Source organism: Vigna radiata, chromosome 2, assembly GCF_000741045.1.
Source record: "Vigna radiata var. radiata cultivar VC1973A chromosome 2, Vradiata_ver6, whole genome shotgun sequence".
Classification (NCBI taxonomy): domain Eukaryota; kingdom Viridiplantae; phylum Streptophyta; class Magnoliopsida; order Fabales; family Fabaceae; genus Vigna; species Vigna radiata.
Window position 1 is genome coordinate 1,675,170 of NC_028352.1, and position 19,984 is coordinate 1,695,153.

At 29.0% G+C, this 19,984-nt stretch overlaps 2 protein-coding genes across 4 annotated transcripts; both read right to left on the reverse strand.

The window, feature by feature from the left end:
• Positions 1-6,543: 6,543 nt before the first annotated feature.
• LOC106756403 (ABC transporter G family member 15-like) lies at positions 6,544-13,243 on the reverse strand. Of its 2 annotated transcripts, none has more exons than XM_014638819.2 (10): positions 13,123-13,243; positions 12,691-13,006; positions 10,363-10,442; positions 9,311-9,772; positions 8,948-9,070; positions 8,293-8,424; positions 7,878-8,162; positions 7,505-7,777; positions 7,286-7,393; positions 6,544-7,143 (listed from the first exon to the last, which is right to left on the reverse strand). In XM_014638819.2, the coding sequence occupies exons 2-10, from the start codon at positions 12,971-12,973 to the stop codon at positions 6,787-6,789; spliced, it is 2,103 nt and encodes a 700-aa protein (XP_014494305.1). In that variant the 5' UTR covers positions 12,974-13,006; positions 13,123-13,243; the 3' UTR covers positions 6,544-6,786. The 2 variants fall into 2 exon arrangements, with proteins under 2 accessions (XP_014494305.1, XP_014494304.1); XM_014638818.2 differs by having other exon boundaries at positions 12,691-13,021; positions 13,123-13,238.
• Positions 13,244-15,704: 2,461 nt separating this feature from the next.
• On the reverse strand, positions 15,705-19,549 carry LOC106777069. Of its 2 annotated transcripts, none has more exons than XM_014664582.2 (9): positions 19,415-19,549; positions 19,121-19,238; positions 18,285-18,387; positions 18,046-18,105; positions 17,845-17,907; positions 16,757-16,957; positions 16,557-16,668; positions 16,280-16,488; positions 15,705-16,065 (listed from the first exon to the last, which is right to left on the reverse strand). In XM_014664582.2, the coding sequence occupies exons 2-9, from the start codon at positions 19,228-19,230 to the stop codon at positions 15,976-15,978; spliced, it is 948 nt and encodes a 315-aa protein (XP_014520068.1). In that variant the 5' UTR covers positions 19,231-19,238; positions 19,415-19,549; the 3' UTR covers positions 15,705-15,975. The 2 variants fall into 2 exon arrangements, with proteins under 2 accessions (XP_014520068.1, XP_014520076.1); XM_014664590.2 differs by having other exon boundaries at positions 19,319-19,453.
• Between the last annotated feature and the right edge of the window lie 435 nt (positions 19,550-19,984).

Genomic DNA, 19,984 nt, shown 5'->3' on the forward strand with positions numbered 1-19,984 from the left:
AAATAATCGGAAAGTAGCCAGCTTGCTTACATACAAATAGATATATATGTACGTGATGGAAGGTATGAAAGAATATTTTTAGGTGATTTTAAGTTAACTTTATAAAACCTTACGATTTCTGTATCCTCTTATATGGTAAATCTAATTTTATTTAAAATCAATCCTCAATTTTCAACCCATAAAACAAATAAATTAATGAATAACCAATATTGTTAGATTTTATTTTAAAAGATAAATTTAAATCTAAATTAATTTTACTGACTTATAAAATTAGGTTTCTAAACACTTATGTAAAGTAAATCCATCAATGTGGGATTTTCAGAGCATCCTTTAGGCCGAAACATATACATATGTATGTAATAAAATGTATAAAAAGAGTTTTAATGAGTTAATTTTAAGTATAGCTGAATTTTAAAAAATTAATTCATAAAATAAGACTTATATTTACTTACATTATATACTTTTAAATATAACTGTATTTATAATTGATATATGATCTTCAAATATATTTTTTATATCAAAATATATACATCTAGACTAAAGTGATTCAATATCTATAAAAGAAATATTCTTTGACAAGTTTAAATTTTTTATATTATTTGACACTATTTTTATTTATTTTTTCTTGAAAAAATACAAAATTTTACATTTTTATAACTATTTTATCTTTGTGTTGTGTGTCAAATGAGTGTAAAAGTATATCATAATACTCTTACTTAATAATCATTGATTAAAAAAAGTTTAATAAACAACTTTATTAAGATGATTTTGAATAATTTAATATGGAATTTAGAAGCCAGGAAAAATGATATTTTGACATCCATAATTTTTTGGATAAAGATAGTAGATAAAATTTTTTGACAACATTTGAATATCATTATACGTGTCATTGTATGATTGGTTCATGGTGATGTCATTGTGTCATTTAGACCAATCACACAATGACATGTATAATTGATGTTCAAATGTTGTCAAAAAATGTTGTCTATATATCATTATCATAATTTTTTTTATTCGGTTGGCATATCGTTTCTTACTTTTTACTTCTTCTTTTTAAAAAAGTTACAAAAATTTACTCTTTTAAAACTATTTTATTTTTATTAAATATGTTAAATGAATGTTAATGTATCTGAAATGAGAATGATAGCTTTGGTAGTTGGTAATATGCTTGTAGTAATTAGTGTGTTTCAACTTCCACAGAAGAGAAGTAATAGTGATGCAGACCTCGTTGTTGAGTTAAGGACATGCATGTGAAGGAGAGCGACATCTCTCAGGTTTAATAATAAAGGAACTCTATTGTGATCAACGTTTTCAAATCAAAAATTCTTTTTTATTAAAGATGATGATATTTTGATAATTTTTTTTAATAATTTTTTATAATAGAATATGTGTCATTATTTTATTGATCTATTTAAATTTATGTTTAAAAAAATATTTAAAACGGACCAATCACAAACTACTACGTATATATTATGAAAAAATTGTTAAAAAATTATTATTAAAAGAATTTTTTCTTTTTCTCAAATATCAAATCTTAAATATCATCAAAATGTTAAATATCAAATGTTATATATCCACCAACAATATATATACATCAAATTTTCATGCCTATCTATTTTCAGAGTCCAAATCATAGTCTGAACAAATTGTAATAATTTACGAAGAGTGAGACTTAAAAATTAATTCAAGAAAAAAATGTGTATAATCTTTTGGAATTGTAACTTTTCTTTGAATTATTCAATTTTTCATAAAAAAAAAATTATGAACACTTATATTAATAGGAGATTAAGACCAACACGAAGTGACTTTGTTAGAAAAAAAAAATACTTTCATTACATATAATTTAGAATTAAAATTAGTTGCATTGAGTCTTTATTTAGTAGAAACTATTATCTGCAATCCAAAAGATGGTGTTTAATGTTACTACAGAGTATTTAATGAGTGTATAAATTATAAAGAATGTTGGTAACACGTGGAATGTCGTCTTTAAAAAATTAAATATATTTTTATTTCTTAATTTTAGAAATATATAAATTTTATCATTTTAATCAAATTTTGATGAATTTATTTAATGTTTTAAATCCATTTTATTATAATATTTAGATTATTTATTTGTTTAATATATTTTTTTTAATATTAGTTAAAAAAAATATATTTAAAACTTTAAATAAATTTGATAAAATTAAGTTAAAAAATTACTAAATTAATTCAAAGTATTTCAAATTTTAAATTTATTATTAAAACTAATACCACTGGGAATGAGATTTATTAAATAAAAAATACTGTAACACTTACGAAATTGCTTGAATTTCAGTAAATGGAATGTATTTAAGAGTAAAATATCACTGAATAATTCGCTTAAACTGTGATATAGACTATATAATATGAATAAGTGAATTCTCAAATATTTTTTTAATATTTTTTTCTCAATTATTCGCCCGTGGTAGTTCGTTCCTACGTTATTCTTACACTTAAAAAAAAAATAATGTGAATGATCTCAAACTAAAAATATTGATTCTTATGTTTGACTTTTAATTATTTATCTTTATAATAAATTAAATTTTAATATTTGAAAATTTGTAAATAGTTTAAGTTATATAAAAATAAAGCTATATAGTAGCTACGATAGTACATAGCCTGAAAATTGGAAGTGATTAGTACTATAACAGTAAGAAAATTAAAACTGATTGGGGTTGTTGTTTTCAAACCATATCCAACCTGCTTTACAATAAATTCCATAATGAAGCTGCTGTGATATCAGAACAAACCCAACTTCATTCAATTTTGCATGTTGCTATCTTCGCCAATATTTAAATATTTTATATTCATTTGACATTATTTTTATTTTTTATGAAAAATAAATTTTTATGATTATTTTATTGTTATTTTATATCAAATAAATATAAAAATATGTCGTACTCTCACTTTTTTAAAAAGATTTATGATTTATTGAATCTATTATATTATTCATTGATTAATGTTTAGTTTCACTTTGTATTGAAGATCTTATATCGATTAAGATAAAACAAATTCAGATATACAAATTTTACCAATAAAACAATTATATAAAATTGAATTATACTGAAAATTCTTTTCTTAATTTTTTTATAAAATATTTATAAAATTAAACAATATGTAAAAGTGATTTCTAAGCTTATTATCTTAGAATTTGAAGGATTAAATATGTTTTTAGTTTCTATATTTTGAGACGATTTTGATTTTAGTCCATTTTTAAATGGTACAATTTAGTCATTCACTCTGGTTTTAGTCTTTTTTACCAAATTTTTTTAACTTTATTTGTTGTTTCAAGCACGTTTCATTATAGTATTTGGATTGTTTACACTGTTTGACACATTTTTGCTTCAATGTTAACTGAGAAACCTGCTTGAAACAACAAATAAAGTTAAAAAAATTTGGTAAAAAAGACTAAAACCAGAGTTTTCTAAAATTGAAGGACTAAATTGTACCATAGTTTGAAAATGAACTAAAACCAAAATCACCTCTCAAAGTATAGGAACTAAAAACATATTTAACCCAAATTTGAAATTAAAAATAAATAATTGTCTCATATTTATGATTAAGGAGACAAGAAAATGATAGTATTTGGGTAGGTGGGTATCATATTAGTAGCTATTTACTATTCCTAGGCACGTGGTACCAAACTCCAACTGCCAATTAAATCCTCAGATCAATCAAATATTTCATCTTCTTCATCCTTCTCCTTTTACTGAGGTGAAACAACAGCAATACATTACTACTAGTTAGGGCAATGCCACACTATGCTTAATTTTATAAAGAAAAATATTTTTTTAATAATTTTTTTTACATTTTTTTTAAATGATTTATGTGATAGTTTATAATTAATTTATTTTAAATATGCAAATCAATAATATAATATTGTCAAAAAATTATTAAGATATATGTCAAGTATGTTTTTCATATTGTTAGGATTTTTTTATGGTAGATGATAGACTTGAGATTCTATGTCTTTTTAAACTCTCATATGTAATGTTAGGATTTTGTAATGTTTTGCTTATTTAGTATTTGTTTTTCTTATTCTATATAAATACAAGATAACTATACTTTATATAAAATTTTAACATGTATGCGGATTAGAGTGTATGTAGTGTGGTATATTTTAGTATTTTATTATTTGAGATTTACTAATCGATAATAAGAGGATAATTTTATTAAAAAAGCATTCAAAAACTTTATTTAAAAAACTATTTCGTCTTAATTTTTATAAAGGGTAATTTTCTTTTTCTTTTTCTTAAAACCAGTAGAGAAAGAATATTTAAAAAAATTTATTAATATTCTCTTTGTCTCTCTCCCGCCCCTTTCTCTTCTTTCGTTTGGATAATTTGTTTTAGAATAATATATATATATATTACATTTATTTGATATTTTATAAACTTTTTTTTAAATTACAATTTTTTATAATTATTTTATTTTTATAACATGTATCAAATGAATCTTATAACATTTAAAATGAATGTAAATGATGTGTATTATTATTTTTTTAAAAAATAATCATTTCAAAAATAGTATTTAAAGTGATTTTGTGATAAATGTCAGTTTATCACAAAAATATCACACTTCTGTAACTTGACTTCACGATAATGTTAGAATTTTGCAGGGATTATAGATCGCGGTTCTATGGAGAACTATTACCGAAAGATATATATTATTATGATTCTATGATAATCGATATTTATACTATTGATATAATTTTAAAAAATGTCACTGTATAATATTATGTTTCGGTTTTTTATGAACTGATGCATAATGTGTACCGTAATAAATATATTTTTTTCCTAGTGCGAATAAATCATTCTTTTTATATAGAGAATGTTAGTCATGGTCGGGGAAAACTCCATTTATTTTCCCAACCTCTCTGACGAAGTCATTCTTATAACAATGTCTGACTAAATTTTTATGAAAAATTTTCAACGAAATTTATTGCAATTCATTGCATCAAGATAACTTTTATGGATGTGCATGTGATGAGGGTTGAATTGGTACGTATAAAAATCTCTTCCCAGAACAGTATGAAATTGAAGAATTAATGAGCTAAAGTTAGGGTGGAACATGTGGAACAACTTTGGCTGTAAGTTACTTGAAATCAAAACACTGTACAACGTTGTTACAACAGAAATGGTCTCAGTCTTTACAACTGCAGACTCATTATCACAGTTCACAACACTGGAAGAAGCACTCGACAAAGGAACGAGACTTGTCTTACCATGTACATTCACCTTTATAACTCCTGCTTTATCAAATTCATTCACTTTGCTGCTCATCTTCTCTAATATATCTTGCCTTGTGTGCATTTTCATGGTGTTCTTCATGTGAATTCACGCAGACCATGTAATAGTTCTAGTATTTAACTTTATCACTATCTTCATAATCTCTTGTGCTTTCTTCATCTCCGGCTCCTGTCGTCGGTGGAGGTTTTGGCCACTCCGCCACCGTCTTCAATTTCTCAAGCTCCCAGCCCAGCCAAGAGCCTCTTCGCCGTGGTTGCCATCTCTGGTCGCCGAGGTACTCAGTCCAACCAAGTTCACACGACTGTTAAAAGTTTGAATTAGAATCTATCAAAATTTAGGAGATAAAGGAATTATTTAAAAACATATTTAACCTTTAAATAAACTTTCAATTACTATAAATCATATTGTGAGGTTGTGAAAAAAAAAAATTTACTGTATAGAAAAAAAATAAGAAAATAATAATGTGTGAAAGTAGTAATTAGAAAAAGTATATTTTTTAGATGTTTTAGTTGTATTAAATGTTTTTTTCATCAAATGATAGTATCATGGATATTTACAAAATCCATCTCACTTAGATGATTATTTTAAAAAATTATAACTAAAACCTAGATAAAATATTCTAAGTTTTCTATCAATGTAAAATGTTTTTAACTTTTTTCCCTTAAGTTTTTCTACAATATTTTAGAATTTACATATTGAAATACTTCTATCTTAAACTTTTTCTTTTATATTTTTCTATAATTTGCATAGTAATCCATTATTATTTCTTAAGTTCTCATTTCTTAATTATTATATCATATTCATGCCACACACACTCATATATATATATATATATATATATATATATATATATATATATATATATATATATATATATATATATATATATATATATATAAAATTTGCGCGTGCACGATGATCATTATCGCATTCATTAAGAATGGAGAGTTGGCGAGGTCCTGCAATTGTATGTCAATATATCCACAGTGAAGGCATAACCGTGTTCTTTAACATAATCACTCTTTCAATTTAAGCCACTTAATTAATTAATCAATTTATATATACTTGACTTGTATAGAGTTTTTTATAATATATTTTAAAACATAAAATGTTGTGCTTCTATTCTTAATTATCGTGATTAACAGTATGTTTGTTGATCTAGTTTTGATAGAAAATACGTTCAGGGATCTGGGCTTCGTTCATGCAGGTATTCATCTAACCAAAGTTTAAACCTGAAAAATGTCCATGATCTGCAGATACCTGCACTGCATTTTGTACAAAGTAATTATATATATATATATCCCAATTTAGAGATTTTAATTGAAAGTAACAAAAAAAAAAATGTAATTGAAGGACTTAGCCATGTCCCATTTGTCTGTTTTGTAGCTTAAACGGTTGTGAAACATTTTTCTCTATACATATGCTGATTATAACAGATAACAAGTACAATTTTGTATGTTAATGAAGCAAAATAATTGGAAAACCCAGATGCAATAGTTTTATTTGTTGGTGATGGATTTTAGTTGAGTGGAGAATCAAGACCATCTTGAGAAGAAAGTGAATGGAGGGGTTGATGCCTCTGAGAAGGGAAAGATGGCATCTTCCTGAAAGAGGGTCTCTTTTCAAGCTGTTGGATTGTTCTCTTGGCGTAAAGTGTCTGAAACAGTGGTGATGCTCTCTCCTTGAATTTCAGAACAGTGAAGAACAGAAGTCTGTAAGCCAACAGAATCACAAATAGAGCTGCCAAATCCCACCACTTTGAATGGTTTAATTCAATGCCTAACATGTGTGTGATCACGTATTCTCCAGTCAGTTTATTGTCACCAGGTATCAGAGGCTCAAACTCAAGCCCAAGCAAGTCATTCTTGTATGCACCCTACATTGTGTTTCAATCAATCAAATCAATGATTTTTTAAAGTTATGAATGAAGTTAACATTATATATTACTTCTTCTCATTGATCCAAAGAAATAGACACAGTTCAGATTAGACAAATGGAAGGCACAATTAAGATCTTACCTGAATTGCCCATGAACCATAACTGATATATGAAATTGGGTAGCGCCAAACTGGTTTTGGAAGATCAGACAGCAACCTGAAGAATCCTGAGGTCATCATCATGATTCCCTGCAAATGATTCAAAGTTTTAATTACTAGTTAACATAGGTGCCTCATTTTTCAAGAACAAATTAATCTCCTTTGTATCAAAGGCGTAAGTGTTTGATTAATTGATCTTACTATTATTCCAGCTCCTGTAATTATTCCCATGAGGAAATTTGGAACAAGTGAAGCCACAACCATCATGAGGCTCTCTATTACGGAGATGCAGCTGTAGATGTTGAAGGTGAAGAACACAAAGTGACTTATCCCTGGCCTGAATTTCACCATGTTATAGGTGATGGTGCTAGAAGTAAGAGCAATAGCAACCAAGAATGGGAAAGAAGAAAGGAAATTGGCTAAAATATATGCTGCAACTCCATAGTATCCATTGAGCCTTTCTCGATAAAATACCTGTTTCATGTAAGCAAATCAATTTCTAAACCTCACAAGGTAAGCCTATAAAAGTTTGAAAACTACAAATTGCACATTCACACAAAACCTTTTAGATTACCTTCATTTCTTCAATGAATGATGGAAAGCCCCCGATTGACATGAATGTCATAAATCCTGATATGAATGCACCACAGGCACCTCGGGCCAGAATGGAAGTGTAGCTGTAGCCAATGTCAAAATAAACTGTTCCCACACATATGGACACAATGATGTAAATTATGATCCTCAACCAGTAGTACCCCACATCTCTGCACATGTTCACAAATGATCTCTTTGTCAAAGTTGAGAGTTGCTTCCACCAACTAGCTTGACTTCCATTTTGTGTCTGAGGTTGAAGCCCTTCCTGTAACACAATCAATATTTATGATAATGCTATCAAGTATTATACACTATATTTTGCTTTTCTGTTAAGACAACACAGTGTCCTATGAATTTCAGTATTGAACCGATTAAATGTGCATGAAAAGGCATACGTCTGTAGATAGTTCTTGAATTCTGGTCTTTGCCCTTCTGGCATATGCCGAACGCCTATATTTCTCAACTAGCATTGACTTAATCTCTGCTGTAGCCAAATTCATGAAAGGATCTGCTGAGTTTGGAACATCCTGATAAGGGGAAAATAGAGAGAGCAACTCCATGCATTAGTATAGGCATTAAAACTAAAATTTCAAAGGGAAGCTCAAATTTTTATCAACATCTATGTTTCTGTTAGATGTTGTTTTACAATATCCTATGTATTTGGGCTTGTTCTATATTTTCCTTTCTTATTATTCATTACAAAAATATTATCATAAGTGTTAGAAGTTTCAAAATGACTAGAAATAATATCAATTTAGAATATATACGAGTATAAATCTCACTTTACAAACCGATTGTGTGGGATTGAATTAGATTTAAATCTAGTTCTTAACATGGTATCAAAGAATTAGATTTAAAATCCATTTCTTAACAATATGCGTATTATTTTCTACAAAAGGGAATTTGCCCTAACCCTAATTTTCACTACTTTCAACAATTTCCATACTTTAAATCTGTCAAGCATCAGAGACAAAAAGTAGTTCCGGGCGGATAAGTACTCAAATATAAACCACAAATCATATTTTATTAGAATTAGTAACCAAAACATACATGAATTCTCTGAGATCCCTTCAACGTAGCTGTAACAATGTCGAAATCAGAATTGATGCACCGTAGGAAGTGATCAGAAGGATTTCTTTTGCGTGGACAAGGGAAACCAGCTTCAGCAAAAAACTGTAAGAGAAATTGAGAATAAAAAAGGCATTGCAGCTTAGTTTCAGACCTCAAAATATTGAAGTAACCAAATAGAGACCAAATTGTGACCATACTTTGGTGCTTACAACAAACACGAAATCAATTAATCATAATCAAAGGGATGAATAAACTGTGAAATAACCATCTTACATTATTGAAGAAAGAAAATTTTAGATACTGTAGTTTGATGAAATATATATGGTAACAGTAAAAGTGTACCTCAATTGCAGATTTTGCTTCTCCAAAATATACTGTTTCACCGCCAGATAGCAAGAAAAGGTCATCAAAGAGTGTAAAGACTTCACTGCTGGGCTGGTGAATGGAAGAGATAACAGTTCTTCCATCACGAGCAACATTTCTGAGAGTTTGAACGACAAAAAATGCAGAGGCACTGTCAAGGCCACTGGTGGGTTCATCAAGGAACAGTAAACGAGGCATTGTAAGGATCTCAAGTGCAATGCTAAGCCTCTTCTTCTCCCCTCCACTTATACCTCTCAAGTGCCAGTTACCAATCAACCTATCAGCACAATCTTGGAGACCCATTTCTATGATTGTTCCATCCACCAAGCTGTTAACTTCTTCTTTGCTCATTGATGTTGGAAGACGTAGATGGGCCGAGTAGGATACAGTTTCCTTCACAGTAAGAGTTCCCAGAAGCACATCCTCTTGAGTTACGTACGCCTGAACAAATTTCAACCACAAAAAATCATTACAAAAACACGCATGTCCATGCAGAATTACCATACATTTCTGAAAATTGCACTCAAGATTGACTACTTCACTTTTCTCTTCATTATAAAGTCTGACATATATCATATCATTTTATTAACTTTTTTGTCAAAACCAAGAGACAATATAATACTTTATCAGCTAAGCAACAATATGAGAAGAAATATTTAAGAGTTTCAGATAACATGATAAGTGAATCATATGACAGACAAAGATAGAAAGAAAAGTGTCTTCTTTTTTTTTTCTGCGGATTATATAACATCAGTGTTTTCTTATATGCAGGTTAACATTTTTTAGTCTAAAATGGTTGTTGCTAAAAACAATCTTAGTTAAGCATTTATATGTTGCAATAAATTCCAATGATAAATGAATGAGACAATGACATAATACATTTTCAAAAGTTAAGAAAACATAAAACAATGTGAGTTTGACTTCTTATAATTTTGTAATGTACTGAGAATAATGGGCTAGAGAGTGTAGTGTGTTTCTATCAGATCTCTTCACAGAATATCAGTATTAAGTAAAAGTGCTACTTTACTTACAACACCGCCGTAACCTAGGCTTTTTTTCTTCCCATTTAGAAGAACATTTCCTGTCATAACCACATTTTTTGAGAGTCTACCTGCAACAATATCAAGACATTAATTATAAACAATGCTGAAAAATTATGAAGCACATGGCATCACATAGTACAACTATAGCTTCTTGACCCAAAAATTAATCCAAAATTCATCAGTTTTCTCTAAGGGATGACTGTATCCAGAAATAATTTGTTAACTGTTGAATTGAATGATCTGGAAGAAACTGAGTATGTGCATAGATACATACAATCCAATGTATCTAATACACCAATACCACCGATAAGTTGATTTTGAAAATAATGTGATACAATATATAATATATGTAGATTAAAAAATATATAAAAAATACTTAAAAATATAATACATATGATTGTTATTGTGTAAATTAAAATTAAAATCAAATATGTTAAATATTATCATAATGAAAAATTATAAATTATTATTATTATTATCATAAAAGTATTATTATTTTATATATTAAATACTTTTTGATATTAAATATAAATAGGTGACATAAAGTGAGGTATTGTATATCATAAGAGCGGAAATATAACTATTAATTTTATTTTTCTCAGGATATTAATATTATCATACTACAAACAAAAAAAATACTCGTCTTCCTTTCAAAGAAAAATAAAAATACAAATAATATTTTTTTAATTAAAAAGTGCTTGATTTTATTTTGTAGTGGATGAAATTTTGCAGAAATATAAAAATAAGTACATAAAATACGTTATCATCTCTTAAAAAAATTGTTATTTAGTACTATTATTATATATACACACAAGCACTAATTTATTGATCTTTATAATAATTAACCTAGAAGTCATTATCAGACTACTTGACAACTTAAAATTTTATCATATATTTATGTTATTTTGTAAATGAAATAATAGAAATGTTATTTTTATAGTTACTAATTATATATGTGTATATGAAGTTAAATTAATCAAACCAACTTATATTTTAATCAGTAATTATAGGAAAGCAATTAATTAATTTGGAACTGGAAGGCGAAATATTAATTTCTTGTGTTCATGTAATCATGGGTAAATTTTCAAGTGAGGTAATTGAATCAAGAATAATAGTAGTATCATCTATTTTATACATAGTATAAAGATAAAATGATGATAAAAATGTAAAATTTTATATTTTTCTTTTTTAAAAAAAGAATAATACGACATGATCTTAAAAAAAAGTTAGATGTCTGAAAGAATATTTGTATTGAATTAAAGGTTATGAATGTTGGAAGAAATGCAGAGACGAAAACTGAGACCATTCTCATTGCTAAGAAGTGAAAATGACAGTAGAAAAAGCCTGCAATGAACAGAAAACTTTCTATGGGTCACAGGGCTTAAACTGTGTTATGTTAATATTCATGGAAGTTTGTAATTGCTAAAGTGGTATAATCATCTACTTTTCCTCTTTTAGTGAAAGTTTTTTCATGTGGAATACTATATCATAACCAAACTAAAATGCCATATTCTTTAAATAAGCCTTCAAAATCAATCAGTGAGGTAGGTTATAGACTTATAGTGGTGGTTATACTCTTTAATATGCAATTTCAATCTCATCCTTCCAACCACCAAAATTGAAGACTCGCCTACCATAATGCATAGGGAGCCATCAACTATTGTCCTTTTCAGTGTCAACTATCACAAAGTTCCAAACTTAATGAATGAAGAATTAAATAATAAGCTGCTATGATTGAAAGACTTTTCTATCATTCTGTCAAAACAAGAACCTTCAAACTTTCTCTTTTCTTTGTCATTATTTGAACAGCAAACATGATTATTTATATATCAGTATAAGAACAGCAATACTTGAGATTTCTTCACAGCAAATTAGATGGTCTGTAGCATATTCATGTTAAGTGAGTAGTTGGAGATAACAGCGTACCCCACCACCGACCAAACCATTAAAACAGTGGCCCATCTTGCCACATGATTTTTAAGTCATGAAACAAAAATTCAACTTAGCAAATTCAACGATCCCAAAAGTGAATCTCAATATGGAAAGATGTAACTCCCAACATCGAGCTACCCCATTTGATCAAAAGAATTTTCACCCCAGAAGCAGTGAGCAGACAGAAACTAAAGGTCTTTCTTTTCCTCAAAAAGATAACTTTGTTTTTGAGAAACAGTGAAGGTGAACCATGCACTTGAACACACGATGTTAGCACAAGAAAAAGGTTTGACATGAAGTTTCTAAGCTACGTGTAATACTATTAGATATAATTAATACTGTTAGATATAATTGATAAGCAAGTATATACATATATAAAAGTACCTGCAAGTGCATCAAGAAGAGTAGATTTTCCAGAACCAGAAGGACCCATGATGGCCATGATTCTGCCAGGCTCAGCATAGCCATTGAGACCATTGAGCAATCGTTTGGTGGGTCCTTTTCCAAAGTTTGGAAGCACAACTCTGAGATCTTGCCAAGCCAAAAAGCTTCCTCTGTCAAAGCCTGTGTATGGAAGATCCCTCTGAGTTTGATCAGTAGCAGCAGCACCCCAGTTGAAGGCTTTGTTCCGATCGGTGGCTGCTGCTGCTGCTGCCTCAATCTCCATGGTGATATGCAGCTACAGGTATGGAAAATTGACCTAAAAAGGTTGAAACTTAACATAAAATGAAGTTAAGGAAGATAGATAGATAGGTGTTATAGGAAGAAAAAGAAAACACAGATAGAGTGATTGGCAACAAATACCAAACAACTAACCATTAATGCTGTGAGAGAGAGAAGAAGAAGTTATTGATTGGATTGAAGATGCACAGATCAGAGGCACACAGGTGGCAAGTAAGGGAAATTAATGCGAGAGTTACAGCTGCTTACATGTATACCATGCTTTCTCATGGCACCACCATGAATGCTGCTGTCAGTTTCAACATCGCTTTAACTTTTAGTTACATCTTTTCATAAACTTCTCTATAACACTCCATCCTTCTAAAATTTTTAAGAAAAAAAAAATATTCTTTTAACAATTTTTTTACAATTTTTAAGAATAGTTCATGAGAGGTTCATTTCAATTTCTAATGTTAAATTAAAAAATTAAAAAAGTTTTGTTGAACTTTTATACGTGTTTTGTTATGAAAAAATTATAAAAAAATATTGTTAAAATATTAAATTCAATTTTTAATAGTATAATTTTTTTAATAATTTCTATTTATTAACATTAAATTAGTTTTTTTCACCTTTCATATTTGTATTAAGTATCAAAAGAGTTGTGATATAAAAATAATTATAAATATTAAAAAAAAATTTACTTTATTTCATTTATTTAAAATGATACTTAAAAATAAACTTACTATCTTCTAGTTACATATTACATGTGGGATTGTCTGATTCTCGGAATTGTGAAAGGATGATTCTGAAAATTTTGCTAAAGGATAATGGTTATCTTATTCTCTGAACTTGTGAAATCTGACATGTGGTTTATTTTTATGATAGTTAATTGAAATTTATATAACATGATTTAAAATATAAAAATATTAAGAGTATATATAAATATAAAATTTCAATATCTTAAATTATTAAGAGTGCATAGAAAATAATTTTCAACTAATTACTAATATAAATTTGATTTCTATAATTAACTCAGTCTACTCCTAATAAATGCTTTCCTGTAAAATTTTACTAGATTCAATAAAAATATGGTGTTTAATTTTCTTTTGATAAATTAATTTTAAATAAGTTTGTTTTACATTACATGTAAGGTAAAATCTCAAGTTGATATAATTTGTTTTTATTTTTTTGAATATTTATATTTCGACATTAAACAAATTTATTTACAGATAATTATTCAATGTCTTGTATTTCTACAGTCTTTCGTCTTCTATTTGGTGGTAGATGTTATTTATGACTTGGTATCTTCATAGACACGTTGCCATAACTAAGATATTTGCAAAGCAACCTAAATCTAATTCCTTCACTAGGTTATGCTATTTTTAAAAATATAAATTTCATCTCCCTTATCCAAACATTCTAAGACATTATTATTATTATTATTATTATTATTATTATTATTATTATATATATATATATATATATATATATATATATATCACACCCTAAAATTAGTAATGAGCAGCTTAATCGTAAGAGTAATGTTGCTTTAGAAGACTAATATTTTATTAAAGTATGATGATAAAGAAAAAACCTTTTTTGGTAATCCTTTTCACTTCAGACAAAAAGTCTCTTTTTGTCAATTGAAAAGGAGTGTCTTTATGCATATTCTGTCAATTGAAAAGTAGCCTAAAACATAGAGATATTTCTTTTAGATCTTTTATACTTTCAACCAATCATAAATAATTTTTTTTTTTTACTTTCATAGGTATTTAAAAGACATAAATAAAGTAATTTTTAATTATAGATATTTTTTCAGCTTAAATATTTTATCCATCACGAAAAGTCTTATTAATATGTAGTTTCTCAATTGCTCTATAAATCGTAATATTTTGTGTGTAAGATTTTTTGTGGCTTCAAGTTGTACTTGAACTTGAAAACTTACATCAAATGTACTTTGAATTAACATAAGCCAACAATTAATTAAACTGAAGAGATTGATTTTATGAGATTAATTAAGTAACAATAATGTTCATTGAAAGGAAATAAATTGCCATAATATAATTTGAAGTGCAAGTATAGAAAATGTACAAACTTTTATTGAAATAGATTATTAGAAACATATGCAACTTTATTGAACCAAAAACCACCGAAAGGGCAGAATGAATTATAAAACATGTGTTACAAAGTATTTTATTTGTTTCAACCAAAAAGTAGGAAACAAAAAACATGCAAACAAATCCCATAAAACTTTTAACATCTGTCTCATTTTCTTTTCTTAAGTGGATATAATAAATTTTAAATAAATAGAGATAAATAAATTTATACTTTATAAACAAATTTTACAAGTCAATATAATAAAATTTAAATAAATTTAAAATCTGCTTAAGATATTAAAATTATTTAAAAACTTATCCTAATCTTATAAATATTTAGTTTTATGAATACAAATATCAGCCCCAAAGTAAAACACTCCCTCAAAAGATAAATTTATAGTACGTAAATCAATACAAATTTTATAAACTGATTTTGTAAATTTAAATTAAACTTAAAATATCTTTCTTAATATAGGTTAATTGTTAATAACCTTCTCTCAATCTGGGTCCTTACCCAGAATTCCTTCGTCTGCACTTGTCTACTTTCTAATTTCTTTAATTTTCATCCCAACATTTAATTCAAGATTTTACCATTTGCTAAACATTCTTTATATCAACTTCAAACTTCATTTGTGGATCAAATTTGCAGTAAAAACAATACATCACATAATCTGAAAATTCTTCAAATTTTACAACTAGTGGTAGCGGGATCAAAATTAAACCTAACATTGAAGTTTTATTTTTATATACTGATACAAATTATTTTAAAATTCAATATGAAAAGTCCCAGAGATAAGTCATCAACTACAAAGCACTTATCAGAGCCTCCGTAAAAATCGCAAATAATACGACGTAATATTTTAATCCAGTAGACCAAGCATCACAACAACTTCTAGCATCGACAAACGGATCATTACTCTTGTGGCGTCTCAAATCTTGTTGGGGTGTCGATTCCCATCATGCAGCAAAGGCCCGATATCAGAATTATTAGCAAAACTATACCCTGGATTATCACAAATAACAATCATATCAGAATAACATAAATCACACTCAACAGCCACCAACTCTCAACCCACTCGGCCAGTTATCAGATCAGCTAACAAGTGATGATGATAAGTCATCATTGCTGTCTTGGGGCGTATCAAGGGGAAGCATAAAAGGTGAGAAGCTAATTTGACAATAATAGATATAAACTTAAAATGGACAAAGAAGCTTACCACAAAAATTCCTTCCAAAAGAGATGATTTAAGCTGGCAGACCTTATCACAAGCTGTGGAATTGGTTGATTCAGCACTTTCTTCTAGAAATCTTTGCAGTTCTCTGTAAGAAGGATAGCGGATTGACCTGGAGGGATCTGACACATAAAGAACAGCATATTTTGCACCAGATTCCTCCACGGAATTGATAACCTTGGATAAAACTTCCCCTACAAACACAAACATTAACCAAATTCATATCTAGCAAAACCAATAACATAGGTAAAAGTGTATCTACCTTCAGATTGTGCCCTGTCAACATTTTTAAGAGCTTGAGAGCCCCCATTACAGAACACAACCAAATCTGTTTTGCCCCTGTGACTATCTTCCATTCTCTTTGTTAAATAGTCCTGTCAATGGGAAAATAAAGGGCATCAGGTCACCGTTACAGAACCCAAGATTCCATAATGGACCTTGTCACATTAACTTGTTGATTACTTGTATTGAGTGCAAAGCTGTGGTTTCTTCATGATTTGTACCACCCACGGAGCAAGATCCATGAAAAGCAACATTGGCAATTCCCGTACCATCTCCACAGGCTTCAGAAAGTCCTGAAACCAAAGTGTTCTCCAAAAGCAAATCCTCTGATGCAGAAACATAGGGAAACGCCACAGAAGTGTTGGATCTGGCAAAAGAGTTCTGTTCATAAAAATGGAACAGTGTCACAGTAAAAATATATACTGGAATAGACCCAAACTCCATTATATGGACTATAAATTATATAATTGAATAGGATGGCAAGTGATGGAGTTCAATGCATCTAATTCCATCAGTGTGAGACTTTCTTGTTACACCCCTCCTATTAGGGTACACTCAATGGAACAGTTCTCTCTTTGTCTATTTTAGCAACAATTCATTTCTTTACCCCTTCTATCTAAATACAAATATTACAGAATGAATATGTGGATGAGTTCTGACTTTGCTGGTGAGAAAGTGTTGAAATGAAGATCAGGTGACAATCGGGTTAGATGAGTTTACAATTTTGATTGTGACCCTACCCTAAAATAAGGATCAGGCTCTACTAATGATGACCGGGTTCAATTTGGGTTTTGTTGTCTAAGGCTGGCACACGAAAGAGGTTTATGGTGAGTAGCACAATAGGGATGGTGGTTGGTTGGGCTTCTGTTGTTACAGAGATAGAGTGAAGTGAGGGTTCAAAATACAAAGGTGCATGGCAAAAGTTTTGATGCCAGTAAGACTAGATAATATATTCTGCAAAATCCAATTTCACAGAACTCATCTGCTAAGGATTTATATTTCTAAGACAGGGTTAATATAAGAATATATAAGTAATAACTTATTCTGCTCCATTCTTTTTCCAAATGATAGACTAGGACATTTGATCTATTCTATTATAAAATACTCAAAAATGGAATGACATTTTTAATCTATTCCATTCCGCCCTATTATACTTTGATTAATTCCATTCCATTCTCTACGACTGATCTAAACATAGCCTTAGAAATCTCAAATCAATTTACTCAACATGAAAACTTGACACATAGTGCATGTCACAATTCTCTCACCTTGAGCAGGTCTAAAAGGGCTGAGTCTGCATGTTTGTTCATGCTTAAATCTGAAGATTGTAGCTGCAAAAGAAAAATGCAACATAGTTTACTCAACAGATGCTGCTGCCTAGTTGGCAGGAATCTAATACAAAGTAAACAATAAATACATAAGCTGCAATCTGAACTCTATTATCTATATAGAAGCTTGAAAGATGTTACCTCTCTACCGACGAATAAAAGTGCCAGATCCAGAGGCTTGTCAAAATTCTTTCCTTTGCACTATAAAAAATATATAAAAATTAAAAACACTAAGCAACAAAAACAATAGAAATAAATTGAACAAGATTAACACTATCGTAAATAGGGACAAAAATATATCCTCTTCTTCATAAAGGTTGAGGGGAGAGAGAACTGCAGAGTACATAGCCAGAAACCAATCACGAAGATAAAGATAATACCAGAAAATTTGACCAGCCAGCTTCAGATATAACAGACTTTGCCAGATCATAAGGAGAAATGACTTGGTAATTTACAGATTCCTTCAATCCAGTTTCAGAGGCCCTGAAACGGTCCAGTCCAATAAGATATAAACGATTTTATTATTTGCTATAGCACGTATGTAAACACGAGAAGGGAATATTCAAGAACAAAACACAAACTCATTCTTACATGTAATAAATCACACGAAGTATCATGCAATTTAAAGATGATATCAGTTGCCACTAAAATCAACAAGAACTAAATGAGAATGTTACATATTTTATCCTTGTTCATATTTTTCACTTATCCACTGCTTTCATTTCTCACTCTAGACTTCAAATCTACAAAATTTCAAGCCCTAAAGTACACCGCATCAGCTGTTTTCTTGAACGATCCCGAAAATCTATCTCCTACTTGCGAACCAAAGCGCGTGTGTAATGCCAGTGAAAAATCTATAAATGAACAGTGGGTTTTTTTCACTACTTCAATTCCTCCCTTGATTTTCTTCTTCTAGAACCTTTTGGACATGGGGTTCAACAAGCTATCCACCCTACAACACAACCGTAGAACCCAAACTCCTTCCAACAAAACCCAAATTCCCCATTCTCCAGCTTCCAGATTAGCCCTACCCTGTCCTAATCATAGAAGCCGATAACAAGCTCTGCAATAACTAAATTAAACCTAAGCTGTTTGCTATTATCCACATCCACAAGAACCATACAGCATGGAACACAGCAAGTAAACATGATTGAATAAGTAAGAATTGTGAACTGACGCAAACACGAAAAAAAAAAAGATAAGAATCAGGAGTTACAGTTCATAATGTGATGACCAAAGGAATGCAGGAACGGTTGAAGGAACTGCTAACAATCCATTTGGAATAAAAGCAAGAAGAATGAAAACACTAAGCAGCGGCACCACCATCGTTGCTCCTGCAACTCAAACCATAATCGAAGTTAGATCGCGTGATACATTTGATCGATCAGCTTCAGATCGAGTCCAAGCAACATACAACTACAAATTTAAAGGCTCTGCGATGGGACGAATACAACAATCGAAATCGATCGAATCAGAAAGCGAAAAGAAAACCTAATCGTACGTAACTCACCCCCTTATTACACAGGTGTGTCTGTCTTCTTGATAATATTATTACTTTTATCAGAAAATTAGAAATTGCAATGCACACCTCGCTCCTCACATAGATCTACGCTGTTCAAAATTTATTTATGATTAAAATGCATATATGGTCCATATTTTTTTTGTTTTTTACAACTTTTTTTCTTTAAATAGTTTTTTTTTTTTTTAAATTCAATCTTTACATAAAAAAATATCTTTCACGTAAAAAAATTGACTCAATACTTCTATACAATATATTTTTTCCTTAATTAATAATTTAGTTTTCATATTTAATTTATTTTAGTCACATTTTTTACTCAATTAAATATATCTTAATTAATTTGATTACATTAAATTGTTAACATTAGAGAGATGTTTTATCTTAAAACTTAGATCTTATTTTATTTTAAGATACTTCAGTTTTGGTAAGTTATTTCTTCTATATTTTGATACATAATATATTAGATATATTACTAATTTAATAAATAACATCTTTCAATGGAAGGTAATGTTAATTTAACATAAAAATATAAAAATCCAATTAATAATAGATCTAAATAAT